This window comes from Nelumbo lutea, chromosome 6 (assembly GCF_056320005.1).
Source record: "Nelumbo lutea isolate HS-2025 chromosome 6, American lotus-T2T, whole genome shotgun sequence".
Taxonomy (NCBI): Eukaryota; Viridiplantae; Streptophyta; class Magnoliopsida; order Proteales; family Nelumbonaceae; genus Nelumbo; species Nelumbo lutea.
The window spans coordinates 33,077,194-33,093,093 of NC_142689.1; the positions used below are offsets into that span (position 1 = coordinate 33,077,194).

General features: G+C 36.5%; 1 protein-coding gene across 1 annotated transcript; it reads right to left on the reverse strand.

Moving 5' to 3' along the window:
* Positions 1 to 9,388: 9,388 nt before the first annotated feature.
* On the reverse strand, positions 9,389 to 12,125 carry ATL4 (TOXICOS EN LEVADURA 4). Its single transcript, XM_088949402.1, has 2 exons — positions 10,675 to 12,125; positions 9,389 to 9,669 (listed from the first exon to the last, which is right to left on the reverse strand). Exon 1 carries the CDS (start codon positions 11,989 to 11,991, stop codon positions 10,858 to 10,860), a length of 1,134 nt encoding a protein of 377 aa, XP_088805528.1. The 5' UTR covers positions 11,992 to 12,125; the 3' UTR covers positions 9,389 to 9,669; positions 10,675 to 10,857.
* Positions 12,126 to 15,900: the final 3,775 nt, after the last annotated feature.

Here is a 15,900-nt window from a genome sequence, read left to right on the forward strand (position 1 = left end):
TTGATAAAAATCTGAAAAAGCTGAAAATAAGTTTACATGGCCCCAAAAATTTGACTTCCTGGTTGAGTTTGTGTTTCTGTTGAATTAGCATAGAACCATAAGCGCTCCCAACAGGCTCCTAGATGTTTCACAAAAAAGCTGCTCTATACCTTGGGAAAATTTGACCTATCACCTACCCCAGTCCCCAAACTTTTGATTTTTCACAAATTGATTCTAATCTGTCCAAACCAGTTGGTTGTAAAGTATACCAGTTCATTCTACTTTACAAGTCTAAAGTGACTTTTCCAGTATTTACATTCTTTAAGCAAAATTTGGGCCCCACCTCCCATTTGTCTTTTTTGTAGATTTCTATAACAATTGATGAATTACTTGACCATCCCTAGCTGCCGGAGGCTCAATCCTTCCAAGTCTTAAACGAACCACTAATGTTCTGGGGTTGTCTCCACCTGATGAAACATATGTTTGGCCTATGATGGCCTCTAAAACCCCCTTTTTTTTCCTCTTCATTTTGGGGTATTACATAGGACACATTGCAAGGGAAGAGGGGTGGGGATGGGGCAGAGTAGGATGAAGATGAAGCTCACTGGCCATACCATGAAGAGTTCCATGAGTTTGATCCCGTGCCTCCTATTTGGAGTGGTGCCAAGGGACCATCTTGATTCTTGACTATGGACCATTGTCTCATTGATGAGAGACAAGAATACTTAAAATCGGTTTTGAAAGAGATATAGTATCAGGTAAAGCTTAAGCCTCTCACTTCATCTTTAATAGAGGAAATATACGGACTTGGGAAAAAAAGGGAAGATTGGCCATGTGATCAGGGATAGATAACATGCAAATACCATTTATGAGAGAAATTCCACAAAATTTCCAATGAAAGATTAGAAAAATAACGTTTCATTAGAAAGAGAATAGAGTATCGTCACCTAAGGCCATGTTTGGTTTAAATTCTCATTTTTGTTCATTCTTTCTAATAATAAAATTCTAGAATGGATAAGAATGGGTAGAATGAGAAAATATTGTTACGAATAAACTACCTTTTTTTCAGAGAAAGGAATTCTTTTTGTGGCATGAATGAGAATAAATTTTGAGCATGTTTGGTTACGAATTTAATTTTATTCAATTTTTTCAACCAAAATGATAATATAGATAGATATATACACAATACTCATTAGTATAGTGAAAACATGCTATACATAACACAAAATATAAAAAATAACAATAGATAAGAAACTAAAAAATGTTTTGCATTTGGTTTCATAAAGAAAATATAAAAATATAATTTAAAGGAAGCAATAAGCACCTATTTAAAACTAGCTAAAAGGAAATTAATTTGCTGAACTGAATAGGCAGTTGTGCAATTGAATAGCCCGGGTTTTGTTCTCAGGCTTGACCAAAACATCCATTAAAAAGAAAAAAAAAATATTTAAGGATCAAAATGCATAAAATGTAAGCAACAAAATAGATTTGGGCGTTAAAGTGGCATGCCTAATTTGAAATTTAAATTCAAAAATTTAGGAGGAAGTAATTAATGAGAAGAATTAGCAATAAAAGAAAGACTAATGAGAGAAAGGGAGTAAGTAAAGTAATTAATAGAGAGAGAGAGAGAGAGAGAGAGAGTAATTAATCAGAAGGACCAGCAATTTAATGAGAGAAAAGGAGTAATTAAAGTAAGGGTAAAAGGCTTAAACATACCCTGAGTTTTTCAAAATGAAGTAAAGATATATTGTGACTCTTTTACCCTTCATTTCCTTTCAAATTTTCAAAAAGAACAAAAAAGATTACAAATTTGAACGCAAATGAAAATAATACAAAACATCACGTTTTCCCCTCCAACCATTAGCGAGAATGGTAGGAGATGCTTTAATATAGATCTTGAGATTGATTAATCAGCCCTACCCAGTTCAAGTTAAATTTTGTCTATACAGAATTTGATGTTTGATATTTTACCAGCAGTAGATATTGGCTATACATATACAAAGCTAGAAGAAGATTTGAAATGACAAGCCCAAACAGAAATAAGGATCGAAAAGCAAATGCATCTTTAAAAGAAATAGATTTAACAATTGAAAGGTTTTGGTTCTATATGAGCCATAATGCTTAAAGAGCACCTACACTAACTTAAAAGAAAAATGGAATTGTTCGTGTAGATTCCTCTAACGGATGCCATAAAATGCAATGGATATGAATTTGCACCATTTGTAACACTTATTTTCCAGGCTAACTGTTGATCATTAATTTTTCAAATAAAATAGTGAAGGCCATCTTATTATTCAAATAGTAGAACAGATACACAAACAACAAGGTTGATTTGTTAAAGGGCAAAATAGAATTTAAATGAATTTACATATTTCATTGATGGAGGGTTTAAGTCAAATGGGGTTGTTTTACAAGGTATCTTTAAGTCCTTTTTAGAAGTTCAAGGTATATTTGAGTCAATTAATGAAAACTCATCTTTTCCCCTTAGGCTTTATTTGCTTTTTGGTAAGTTACTTATTTGGGTAAATGCACTTACCCGGGTAAGTGTTTTCTAGGAAAGATTTACCCGGGTAAGTGCATTTACCCATGTTCTTTTATTTTCCATGCAAACAAGACAATGACCATTTTAGCCACAAAAATCCATTATCACAAGGGGCATTTTTGTCCTATTCAAGTGTTGGCAACTTTTCCCCAAGGTGGAAAAGTTATTTACCCACCTAAGAAATGGGTATAACTTACTTGGAGATGGGTATTTACGCACCTGGGTAAGTGATATCGAGGAAAATAAACTTTCCCTGGTCCCCACATAAATCTGAAAAAAAGAACATAAGATTCTTGGTCAATGGGAACCAAAATCCCGTTGATCAACTTTCCCCCCTCTCAAAATCAAAAAAAAAAAAAAAAAAACGCCCCCTTAATTAATGAGAGAGAAAGAGAGGGAGAGTAATTAATTGAAATAATTAGCAATAAAAGAAAGGAGAGTTATTAATTGGTAATGTATCGACTTGTATTGGGTCTTGTATATGTTTCATGTATTGAGTCTTTATTGAAATTATATGTCAGTTGATATGGGCCGATACATTGCGAAAATTTGAACCTTGATGCTAAGAAAGTCATAAAATATATTAAAATAACATATAATCAAGCATCATTTTGCCCATTTTCATTTTTCAAAGAAACTTTGTGACGGTGGTTCTAAATTGTAGTCTAGGTCTCAAAAACCGTTGGTATAACTCTTTATTACTTATGGCTAACACCGATGTCAACTGGCATAAGTTTTCACATTGTCAGCCATCCATTGGTAAAAATCTATATTGACGGTCTTAAGATGGAGCACTAATACTTTTATTGATGCAAGTTGCCTCAACTTTTATACCATGTGCTCATTTTTTTATTCTAAAATGAGTAAGACCCATGGCTAGAATTTTGTAATTAAACACTATCATGTAATTTATTCTTCCCATTCTTGCCTAATTGAAAGAATAAGGCCCTAATGAGAAAACCAAACATGCCTTGAGCGTCTCCCTACTTTAATTATATGGATTTCATTTTCTGTTTTTTTCCTTTTTTTTCTATGGCAAATAGGGGTGGGTTCGAGCCAAGCCGTGTTGAACATCTGGCTATTCGAACTTGGTTCGCCAATAAACTATCTGGCTCGAGCTCAATTCGAGCTAGAGAGTTGCACTTGAATTCGACTCGAGTCAAAAGCTCGTAAGTTTGAACTTGGCTTGGTTCAAGATCGATTGAGAGTCAAACATTTTATAAAATAAAAAGTATATATAAAAAAATATTTTATTTGACTTATAAAAATTAGTTATTATATATATAATATTTTTATATTTATTATTTTATATATATATATATATATATATATATGTATGTATGTATGTATGTATGTATGTATGTATGTATATATATGTAAAAGCTCAATTAGGCTCATGAGCTTAACTTTATTGGGCTCAAGCCTCAAACTAGGCTTGATTAATAAACAAGCATATATATATATTAGGCTCAAGCTCAGCTCAAAACTCAGTTTAGTCCAAATAAAATTGAGCTTTTTCCTAGACAAACTGGAATAGCTCATAAAAAACTTGGCTGGAAAATCACAATTAAACATAAAGGACATGGAAAATCAAGATCAATCAATATTCATCAAAGATAAGAAATGACTGACTTGGTACTTAAGGCTCTGAACAAGGAAAGCGTCAAAAACATTCCATGTTCAGGTAGTGAGGACAGATCTGTCGGTTCATTCATGAACAGGAACTATGCCTTAGTGTGGAATTGAATATAGGAGAGGTGCTACTGACCCACTTAGGTGGATAAGACAGATGATGATTACCAGCAGAACACTCAACTCATCTCAGCTTTAATCCCATTCCCACCTATTTGAAATCAACTAAAGGAATCTTGTCCCACACTCCCACCCCATTGTGCTCTGTAAAGAGCCCACCATCAGAATCTGCAATAGAAACAGAAGAAACACATTCTATGCAGCATTAGCCAAAGAAATCTGGACTGTGGAGTTCATCAGACTGGACCAGGCCAAACAGAGATAATTAGTCCGTAATCTCTATGTGCTGGTCCAGAGACTCCAGACCCGTGAGCTACTACGCCTGGCCCATTGTTTTGCATGGGAACATCATAGCATGCCAGACTCAGAGGCTTCAGAATGGATGTAGAAGCTGGACTAAAAAAGCATGGCCACCCAGTCTAAAAGATTGGAATGAAGTGAAGAAATTTCCTCCAGACCACCCGTATAATCCATACAGTGATACAGTAAGGGTCCGTTTGTTTTACAGTTGGAATCGGAATTAGAGTGGTCTATTCCCTGTTTGGTTCAGATAAAAATGGGAATGAAAATTGAAATAAATAGAAATTCCTAAGGGAGGGGTAAGGAATGGCCATTCCCTCAAATGGGGAATGCCATTCCAACAGAAATAGAAATGGGATTCTGATTCCACCCAACCAAACAGTTGGAATCAGAATAACCCATTCTGGTTCTGATTCCAAACCCCTGTTCCCGCAAACCAAACAGGGCCTAAGTGTCTTAACTCTTAACTATTCAAAAGCATTCATTATCATGTTGAATTCTCTTCATTCAGTTTGTAACAGTATCAGCACCTGCCACTACCAGAGCCCCAAGAAAAGCTGAGTGAAATAAGTAGACAGATGGAGAATACAAAGGAGGACTCTTTTTCAGACAAAAGTTCAAGCTTTAATGGAGAATCTGTACCACCCAATACACTACCCATTCATTTTTCATTGGCCATACGTTTGAGCTCTACTGAACAACAGTGCACCTTTTTAAATTGAAGTCACTGCTGCCATGTTTTCTTAATGAACCAGGAGAATTTCCGTGATCTGTTAATGTAAGTTTTGCCAAATTTCTGTAGTTTTTTTAACAGTCTGCTTTGCAATTGACAACCCCAACACAGACTATTAACAAAAATTTAGAAGATTGAGGGGGGTGAAGAGTGAAGGCTGCACATGGATGTTGGTCCCCAACGACAAACATTTCCCCATCCTTCGCTGATAGATTCCACTGTCAGAGACTCAGAGTACCTCTGAAATTGATAGCTAACTCCCAGAATCCCAGACGAATCTGCTTGTGTTGAGAGGAAAGCTACCCATAAGCTCCCATCCGGAAGCCCCTGAGCCTTGTGGGTTCCGAGGTATCTCTTCATTGAATAAGGGGCAAGTTGTGCGAAGCTGTAAAAGATATCGCCTAGCCTGATTATGTTGTCGATAAACTACACAGAAGCCTCCCTAGCTTTTATGCTTATCAATAACACAATCCTCAAGATGCTTACGCAGTTTCCTCTGCAAAATCACTAGTAAAATCCCAAGTGTCAAATCGACAGCACTGTGGTAGCATCATATTCCAATTTCGACGGAAAAACGAGGAAAACGGGAAGCATTTTGTCCCCCTTTTCTCCCTGCCTCTCTCGGAATTCGTCTGCAAAGCGAAGGACTGGAGTTGCAGGAAATTAAACTAATTACCCCGAGGCGGCAGAGTCAGGCTTTTAAAAAAGCCCCCAAGAGTTTCTTGTTCTAGCCCCTGTTTGGTTTTTAATCAATAACACTAATATTTTTATTGCTGTAAGGGTAATCCTGGCTCTAGTTGTGAGAAAATATTGGCTCCTACCCAGTCGTCGGACATGCATCCGATCAAATGCATTTTACACTTAAATTTTAGGATCTAAGAGTTAGGGTTTATGGGTACAGTCGTAAAGAGATTTTTTTTTTTTTTCTTTTCTTTTCAAGGGCTACACAAAGGAGTAGCCCATCCCCAATCCAGGTGCAGGCAGGATTGGATTCCGAATCTCCCCTACAACCAGCAGAAGACCTTACCAACCCACTAGTTGACACCTTACAGTTTCTAGGTAGAGAGTTTAGGTTTCAGGTTCTAGGGTTTAAGATTTAGGATTTAGATATAAAACCCATTTGCCTGGCCATGGTAGGAGCTGACTAAAGCCCCATAGTGGTGCAGCTAATGTTCTTAGAAATTCCCATCATTTAGTCTTGCCATGTTTTATGGTTTAAGATGGCCACTTACACCCATAATTTTGAATTTAGTTCATTTCTAACTTTGAGCTCTATAAATGTAATTTGAACTACTACTTTTGGACTCATTTAATTCCCTATCATTAAGTCCTATGTTTTTTAGAAGGCCCATAAGTCTTATGTTTAATTTATTGACTTTTATGCTATCTCATTAAATATTATATTTAAGGTATTTTTTATTAATAAATACTACTAATTAGAACTACATTAAATATTTTTAACAATATAAGCCCTTTTTTTTAAATTAATGATAATGAAATCATTCTTCAATCAAGGTCGTGGTTATGCAATCAATTATTCCCGGTCAAATGAGTCAAATCATGATGTCATTGTCAAATAATAAAGTTTTAAAATAGAAATAAATACAAATTATAAAAAAATAAAGAACAATACATTTGTTAACAATATAAAGCCCATGATTTCTAAATTTAACCAAAAAACAAAACCATTTTTCTGTCAAGGTGGTGGATATGCAATTTAATGATGTAAGTCAAATGGGACAACCCCTTATATCATAGTTAAATAAAAAATAAAAATAAAATAGAAATGAATACAAAAAAAAAAGAGCTCATCTTTGATATTTTTTGTATTAATCAAATTAAATAATAAGTGCCATAAAAAATTACTTTCATTATTGATGGAAATGAAACACAAAATTTAAAACCAACCAAAAAAATAAATTATTTTCCTATTTGGTGGAAAGTCAATAGTTCAACCTTTGGGCCAAATGTGTAAACATGCGATGTTATAATTAAAGAATAAAATTAAAAAAAAAAGAAGAAAAAACACAATAAAATGAAAAGATGCATTAATTTTGTAGAAAACATTTAAGTGCATCTCTAATATTGTATATTCATCATATTAAACAAAAATAAATGTGATAAATAAAATTTATTTTTATATACATAGAAATAAAAAATGTATAAAAAAAAGTAGAAACACTGTTATTATCATCACTATCATCATTTAAAATGGCCATGTGCAAAACACATGTAAATTTGTTAATAAAAAATTGTTGTTATTTGTTTGTATTCATATGCCACAGTTTCTATGATTGGAAATAGGTATAAAAGACCTTGGTGTTTGTGGTGAGGTCTGGATATATAGGATTGATGATACTAGGTGGGAGATGATTGACATTGTGATGTATAATTTTCACAAAGGTAATGGAGCTTGCAAAAGAGGCTAGTAGCCTTGTAATACAGAGATGAATCAGGCTTTTAATGGTGGTGCACATCTCTCTAATGATGTGAAGCAAGCACTTAGAGAAGACCAATTGGGTATTCATAGAATTAAATGTGTTTTAATAGTTTTGCAGATAGATTTTTCTTTTTTTCTTTTCATTTATGAGTTGACATCTATATTGTATGTATGCATGTAAGAATGTACATTGTCTGACAAACAGCTCAATTTATCTCTCTTACCCAATAAGAAGCATAACTTATCTGTTCATTAAGAATCAGAATTAAATTTCTTTTGACAAGGAGAAATCATCTTATGTATGAATTAAACTTCCTTTTTTTCTTTTTACCAAGGGGAGAGAGAGAGATCATGTTATGTATGAAGTTGTATATTTGTATAGACTGATGTGATTGCAGGAGTCTTGATTGATATCCCAACAATTGCGAATAAAGTCGAACCTTTTAGCAAAGAACCTTATCTGTTGGGTAACTTCGTCCAAACAACCAGACTTTTTAATGAAGGTTTAAAATATTGATATACATAATACCAATACAATACATATGATACAATGCGATATATATCGATACTTTAAACCTTATTTTTAAATTCTATTTTAAGAAGAATATACTTTAAACCTTATTTTTAAATTCTGTTCAGCTAAAAACAGAAGCTTTTTTTTTTAACACATAGCTAGTACTGATAGAGTGGGCAATTTATATTTCCTCATTTTCTCATATAATTTCAACTTAATAGAGAAATACTTATCCAATAACAACGGCATTTGCCAATTTAATTTCCAGGAAGTTACTTGGACAAACAGGACAATCTAGGATTATTCTTGCCTATAAATGAATTACTTTTTAATTAATCTCTTGACCATTCTCTAGTTGAACGTCAATAGTCTCCCATTTTGAGATTCGAGTAATATCCCAAAACTATTGACGGATTTACTAAAAATTATTTGTTGATTGATAGAGATGTCTCCCAACCCCCAAGCTTGATGCATAAGTTCCAGAGTTGATTGACTATAGTCTCAACTTCCTCTTAATTCACTCGATATTTCGTTTGCATTCCTTCTGAAGACTTGATAGAGAAGGCAAGACGACAGTGACTGTGGAGAATGATTCAGATGCTGAGATGCATTTCATGATCCACCCATATCAAAGTTTCATTCCAAATTTCTATAGTACCGGAGATCAAATCAGCCCCCACAATTGCCCCCCAACAGCACATTCCTGCTGTGTTTTGAGAACATCTTCCGGTGATAACACCAGAAATGATGATATCATCATCGGGAGATGTTCTCAATACGCTGTAAAGCGTTGTGGGGAGCCGATTTAAACTCCCACTAAAGTGGTTAAAAGAACCCATTTTCCAAGTTTTGTTCATTAAATAGGAATAGATTACATTTGATGGGGGAGAAGCAACTTAATCCAATATCAAAACTAGCAATTAATTTATACACAAAGTTACATTTGATGGGGGAGAAGACCCGTGTTTGGTACCATGTTTCAAATAAATTTGCAATATTTTGACTTAAAAAATCAAACCCATGTTTATATTTATAATCTGTTCGAGAAGAAAATTTGATTTATGTGGAATCTATTGAAAATTTATTTTTTTCGGGCATCATTTATCTAGGTAAGTTAAACCCATATTCTTAGATGATAAATAACTTTTCCATAGAGAAAGAAAATTACAACCACTTTGACGGAATAAAATTGTCCATTGTTTTATTTACTTGAATAAAAACACGGGTAAATACATTTACCCTAATAAATAACTTCTCGAAAAACTCACCAGTATTTGTAGTTTTGTACTTGAATGTTGCTTATTGAAAAATTGTGTGATTTTCATCCATGCCACCATGTTCAGCCTCACATTAATCAGGTTCTGAGACTTTGCTTCCCAGAGCAGGAAATATCAAGTTGAAGCTACACCCTAACACGGCAGGCAAAATGTTTTATGACTTTTTTTTATACAATGGGATAAATTAAACCAAAACTACCACCTAAAGTGAGACACCATAATGACTATTTTAACACAAAGTCCGTCTCTAACCAAAAAAAAAAAAAAAATTGACCATTAAACCCAAAAAAAGCTTATATGGTGCTGATTTTGAAAGGCCAATGGATCAAATCAATAGATAGTTAATTCTTTTGACCAGATCCCAATCCCCAATACAAGTTTCATTGACCACCCATACCATGGTTCCACTGACATCAGAATTTCTTCATCAATCAATATATACTTAATTCCTTGACCATAAGAAATCACATATTAAATGCACAAATCAATATACCAAGAAAAAAAAACTTGCTCAAATTAAACCAGGGCGTGGATTAAGGGGTGCCCCTCCATCCAAAAGGACCAAAACTGTTGGTGTCAATTAATATGAGCCAGAACTGAAATAAACACAAAAAGAAATGACTCACTGGCATTCATTTGATAACTTGGATCGATACAAATGGCTAGGGACCTCCTCTGTGGACCAGGACCACCCATTTGGGGGAGGAAGCAAAAACACTTCAATAAAACCCCAAGCGATCATGGTCATGCCACCTACGTCAATGTCACGTGCTGAAGCCAGCTATCGCTGGTTTGTCATAAATGAGCGCCCATTAATACATTCTCCATCCATCCATCCATCCACACTTCTCTCTCTCTCTCTCTCTCTCTCCTCTTTCGGTCCCTCGCTTACATCTCACTCGCTCCAATTAAATGCCCAATGATGGTTTAGGTTTTAACTTTCAACTCCCTGATGATTCATCTAATATTCCAAACTTTAAATCTTAACCGTTTGATTATCACAAGCAACTTTTTTACAAAATTCCAAAATACAATTCTGTCCTCTAGGGGTATTTCCGTAAAATTATTGAATGCTCATGAATCTTAGACAAAAATGACGGAAATATCCATTGTAGTAGGAAGGGAGAGGTCTCATACCCGAGGGCATTTTCTGTGAACTTTATTGTCCCTCTTGGCGGTTGGCTCTAACCTCCAGGCTCCGGGCTTCAGGTTCCAACTTAACTCCCTGTACAGATATAATAAAACCGCCTGATCCGAGGCCATTTCTATTATTTTTTGTTCTCTCCAAAATTGCCCCAACTTTGAGATGAAAACTACGAATCATACCCCCGATAACCACCGGAAAAAATTAGTGATCTCTTCGCCCACCCGGTTTCCCTCCAAATCCCAGCTCCCGCCACCGAAAACAGCGGCGCCACCGTCACTGCGGCGACTGCTTCCCGTGAAAACTTCGCTGCGGCGACTGCTTCCAGTGAAGAATCTTCCGGAAAGGCGAAACGAAAGAGTGCGCGAGGAGAATGATGACGATGCTGAAGAAGCTAATCTGTCTACGTAGTCTTTCAGCCAAGTTCTCCCGCTTGCCACCTCCGCTGCTACTTCAGATCCCGGCGGCTCTGGCGCAGGCGTACTCGGAGGAGGAGCTGGAGCTGCGGCTGCTGTTCCGTCCCTACCTTCGCCTCTGCCATCCTTCTCCTTCCCACTTAAAATGCATTCTGAAGCTCCTCGTCTGTGTGTTGGCGACACCACGACCTCGCACTCCTGTTCCACCACGTAATCAAACGATCCCATCGAGTATGACCGCCTAGACTCGTTGGGTGGTCCCGTCGGTGATCTCCGCCGGCTAACACTCCCAATCTCAATCCGGAAACTATCGCCACCGGTAGATAAAGACGACAACTTCGACAGAAGCTCTGATTCAGAGACATGGATTGCAGAGCGGCAGATAGGACAGGTCTGGTTTGAGGACAGCCACTTATCGATGCACTGAGAGTGGAAGGCGTGCAAGCAGAGAGGCAAACAGCGGAGAAGGTCGTGTGGCTCGAATTTCGACAGGCAAACGGCGCACTCGGCCGCGAGAGACGAGCTGCGTACTCCCGTGACAGAGTCGAAGGTGAAGAGAGGGAGAGAGTCGATCAGCGACTGGTACTCCGGCAACACCTGACGGCTGGAGACGCGAGGAACGGGATGCGGCTCCGCGGATGCGACGACGTCCTCGTCGGAAGAAGAGGCGCGGCGGCAGAAACGGAGGAGGAGATGGATAGAAACCGAAGCAAAGAAGACGAAGGTGATGATGAGAGAGATTATCAGAACGCTAGGGTTCACATTACTCGACGAAGAATCGCCACCATGACTACGAGCATAACGAAAGGTTTCTGTAACTGCTCCTCCTGGGTTATTCTGCAGTGGTGGTGGAGGAGGAGGAGGAGGAACCAGGAGATCAAGACGGCGAGCCATTAGGGCTCGAGAATCAGACGCTAAGCTGCACCGAGGATTCAGTGCGAGAGAGAGAAAGGATGGAGCTAAGATGCGCTGGGATTTTACACAGCTCCAGTATCAACTTCAGTTTCAGTCAGAGAGAGAGAGAGAGAACAAAGAAAATGAGGTTGGGCAACGAGCGGGGTTTAAATGCTGTATTCAATTGATGAATTCAATTGAGACGGACGATCTCATTGATGTTTTAACACGAGTCGATTAACTGGGCGACACGTGCCGTGAACGTTGGAGAGCTAAGGACTGAAGATAGCCGATTCATCTGCTTGTATGAGTTGTACGGGCAAATCACAGTGCGTCAGTCAGACATGAATGCAAAGGTTTTAGAGCTGTTTGGTTGGTGGCCGTGGGAATGAATCAATGAATGAACAACCAAGAACGAAGAGGGGGGGAGGCCTCGCTAATATGCGCCCATGGGGAATGGGATAGGATACTATATAAATGATATCTCTTTCTCTTTGTTGAGAGGGTGCCCAACCCAAGCCCAGCCCATGATATGTACTAATAGCAGAGCTCTTCTGAATTGAATTTGAAGAAGAATTTGTGGGAGATGACCAATTGGGTCTGGGTGTGTTAGTGTAGGCGACAATGGGCCAAAAAAAAAAAAAAGAGAAAGAAAGATGAAGAAAAGAAAAACAAAGGAAACTTTGGTGAAAGGCACCTTATCTGGAATCATTTGGTTGTGATCATCCATCAAGCTACAGTCCACAGTGGTTTATGTGGTGTGGACACCTAGTTTCCCTTCAAACGATGGGGATACAACGCTAGGACATTTAATGGGCCTGGCCCCACCTCTCATATACAATCAAATGCTTGTTAGCCATTCGATTTCCATTCACCTAATTGTCTTTGATGATGACAAGTACATCAAACAAAGCCCCTACTGCTTGCAAAATCCCATTTAGAGACGAGAGAGAGAAAGGGAGGGGGGGGGGGGTCCTTAACTCCTTACGATGCTGGTAGGGTTGGTTGGAGTCTAGATCTCCAGATAGAGACGAAGGAAGCCTCTGAAGCATTACTCAAGCTAAATCAAGGATTAAGTTTGGTGATTAGGGTAATAATTTAGGGTTTGACTCATAAAGGTCTAAACTTGTTTAGTTAGCCCCAAATGATTGTCGTTTGTTTCAGTTGTACAAGACAGACAGCCTAGCTACCTTTGTATAATTGGAGTGATGAAAGCAATTCCAACGCACACAAAAGGAGATTTTCCCTCCCTAACTGCTTGCTCATAATTTGATGGGTGAAAAGTTGCAATCTCTTCTCCTGACTAGGTCTTTCAGTTTAGACTTAGATTATCTAAAAGGCACATACTATGAATGCAACTTGAGCTTGATCGGTCCCAATGGCAGCTTTGTTGCTCTATGGAGGATGGGTCACACAGTCCAATCCTAATCACCCTCAATGTCCCATTTAGCCACATGTCTTTTGTCCTTTTCCATGATCATGAGCTTTGTCTGTGTTAAGTTCTTTTCTTATGGCTACATTTATCAAAAACATGGCAAGCCAGTTGGGAAAATAAACCAGCCTAGGTCTTGTACCCCACACAACTCAAATAATGTCCTTGATATTGATGAAGGACAAGGGTAATACTTTTCCAGGTGGAAAAGGATTATTTGGATGAAAGATGGCACAAGGCAGGAGGGTGAGAGGATGGGCATTTTTCATGGAAAGCATGTTGTCATTCTATATTCTCTAAACATAGCAAGCATGAATTAGAAGAATGTTAGAGAAATTCTCATTAATATAAATAGAAACTTTCAAGGAAAAGCACCCCAGTAATCATAGAGACTAGATGAGCAGACTTTTGAGAGCAATCCCTTTTTTTTTTGTTTGATAGGATTGATAGGTTGTTTATTGATTAGTGGTTAGCATGAATAGAAGAGCCATTTACTTTTCTTTCTTTTCCTCTACCTTTTTTAAAAGCAATATCACTTCTACTAATTGATTTGCAGTCATAATTGGAATTGCAATCAAAATCGGAATGACTTATTCCTTCAGACAGGAATTAGAATTGGAATTGAAATCAGTATTCCCATTCCCATGGGGAGGGGGGTATCATTCCAGGAATGGAAATGAGATTTAGATACTGTCCAACTAAACCGATTGGACCATTTCAATTCTAATTACGGATCCTTATTCTCATGAACCAAACAGACCTTAAAAGACATTTTTTTTTGACCTTTTTTTATCCATCAAACCACGCTGAATTTTTGTGTCTACCCAGACGGTAAATCTTAATTAAGCACAAGAGTATATAACAAATATATGGTTTGAGAATGAAAGGGAGAGAGAAATTAGAGATTAAGTTTTTAGTAAATACTTTTGGTCTAACTTGAGAAAAGAACCCAGTTTTATTGTTAGAATTCAAAATCGACACGGAAAAATTCGTGTTACATCATCATGTGTTTGTGTTTATTTATTTATTTTCTATGAATACTCTCATCAAGCTAGGTCAAACAAGACCACACCCTGAGCAAGATGTAACACCTTTTAACCCCATCCCCTATTTATGTTTATATAAAATCTAATGATTATGTTTTGTTCTTTGTGATGGAGAGGGCCCGTGATGCTAGGGATTGCCCTATATCCAATAAAAAGCGACAAAGGACAGTACCTAATATTTCTGATCTTATTCAAATGACTATCAATGCTTGTGTTACCAGAAGAGAAAATCTACGGCTTCTAAAAATGCCCTAAGTACCAACTATGAGGAATCTTGTGGGTCCACGTCATTTTCATTTTATTACTAAATAGACATTCCTTGTGGCTGGTGTTTAGGGTATGTATAGCAGCTTCAAAATTTATTTTGAGCAGTTCTCTTAATTTATTGTCGTGATAAGTAGGAAATTGGATTTGGATGATCAAGTTTTAAATCTTGGAAATAGTTTTTCTATATATTTGCATGGGTAAGATTGCATACATGTGTTCCTCTCTAAATTCTAGGGGTGAGCATTCGTTTTATTCGGTTAAAAACTGGATTTAATTAATATATAATGTTATATATTATAACCTATAATATATATTATGGAATTCTATTTCATTATAATACAATATATATAATATATTAATATATATTATATATATAGCATATTATATATTATATAATGAATTTTAGTTAATTTGATTTTTTCGGTTAACCGAATTTTTAAATCTGAAAACCAAAACCGAAATTACTAAAAACTGAATTAACCGAATTGAATTATCCAAAAACCAAAACCGAGATTTTCAGTTCAATAATTCGGCTTTAGCATTGAAGGAATCTTTAGGGGGTGTTTGATAATAACCTTGATTTTGATTTTTGAAAATAATATGTTTTTTTTTTTCTGATGTGGCAAAATAAAACCAACCATGTTGGTGAACATCCCCTTAGTTTAAGAATTGGAATGATTTCGAATCAATTCTAAAGATATGTATTGGATAAATATTATTTAAAACAAAGGCCTAATGAAACAGAGTATGGTGAAAGAAAACGGGTATGCATTGAGAGAGGAAAGTAAAAGGAAAAGGGGAGAGAATTTTTTTCACAAATATGTTGGCCCTATGTCCCTATCACAAAGATAAGAAGAAAACCCCATTTTTTTTATTGGTAAGACCAAATTTCCACAAGAAGTCTTGGCATATAATAATATAATAAAGACCAAACGCAATCTCTAATATTTCTTTGCCCACCTAAATTATTTCTAATGTTTGGACAACTGAAAACGAACCCCTTCGTTTATTTTGAACTTGACTTCAACTTTCTTTTTTCAAACTGATAATCAAATTAAATTAAATAAAAACAAAGACTAAGGACCCTAAAGTTGACTAATATTTCAAGTCTCTACTCTCTAAGGGTGTTCCACAATGCAACTTGTTTTGTTTTCTAAACCAAAA

Bases quoted from the DNA above. Each gene is read 5' to 3' on its own strand.
- ATL4 (XM_088949402.1), bottom strand. From the start codon at position 11,991: ATGGCTCGCCGTCTTGATCTCCTGGTTCCTCCTCCTCCTCCTCCACCA.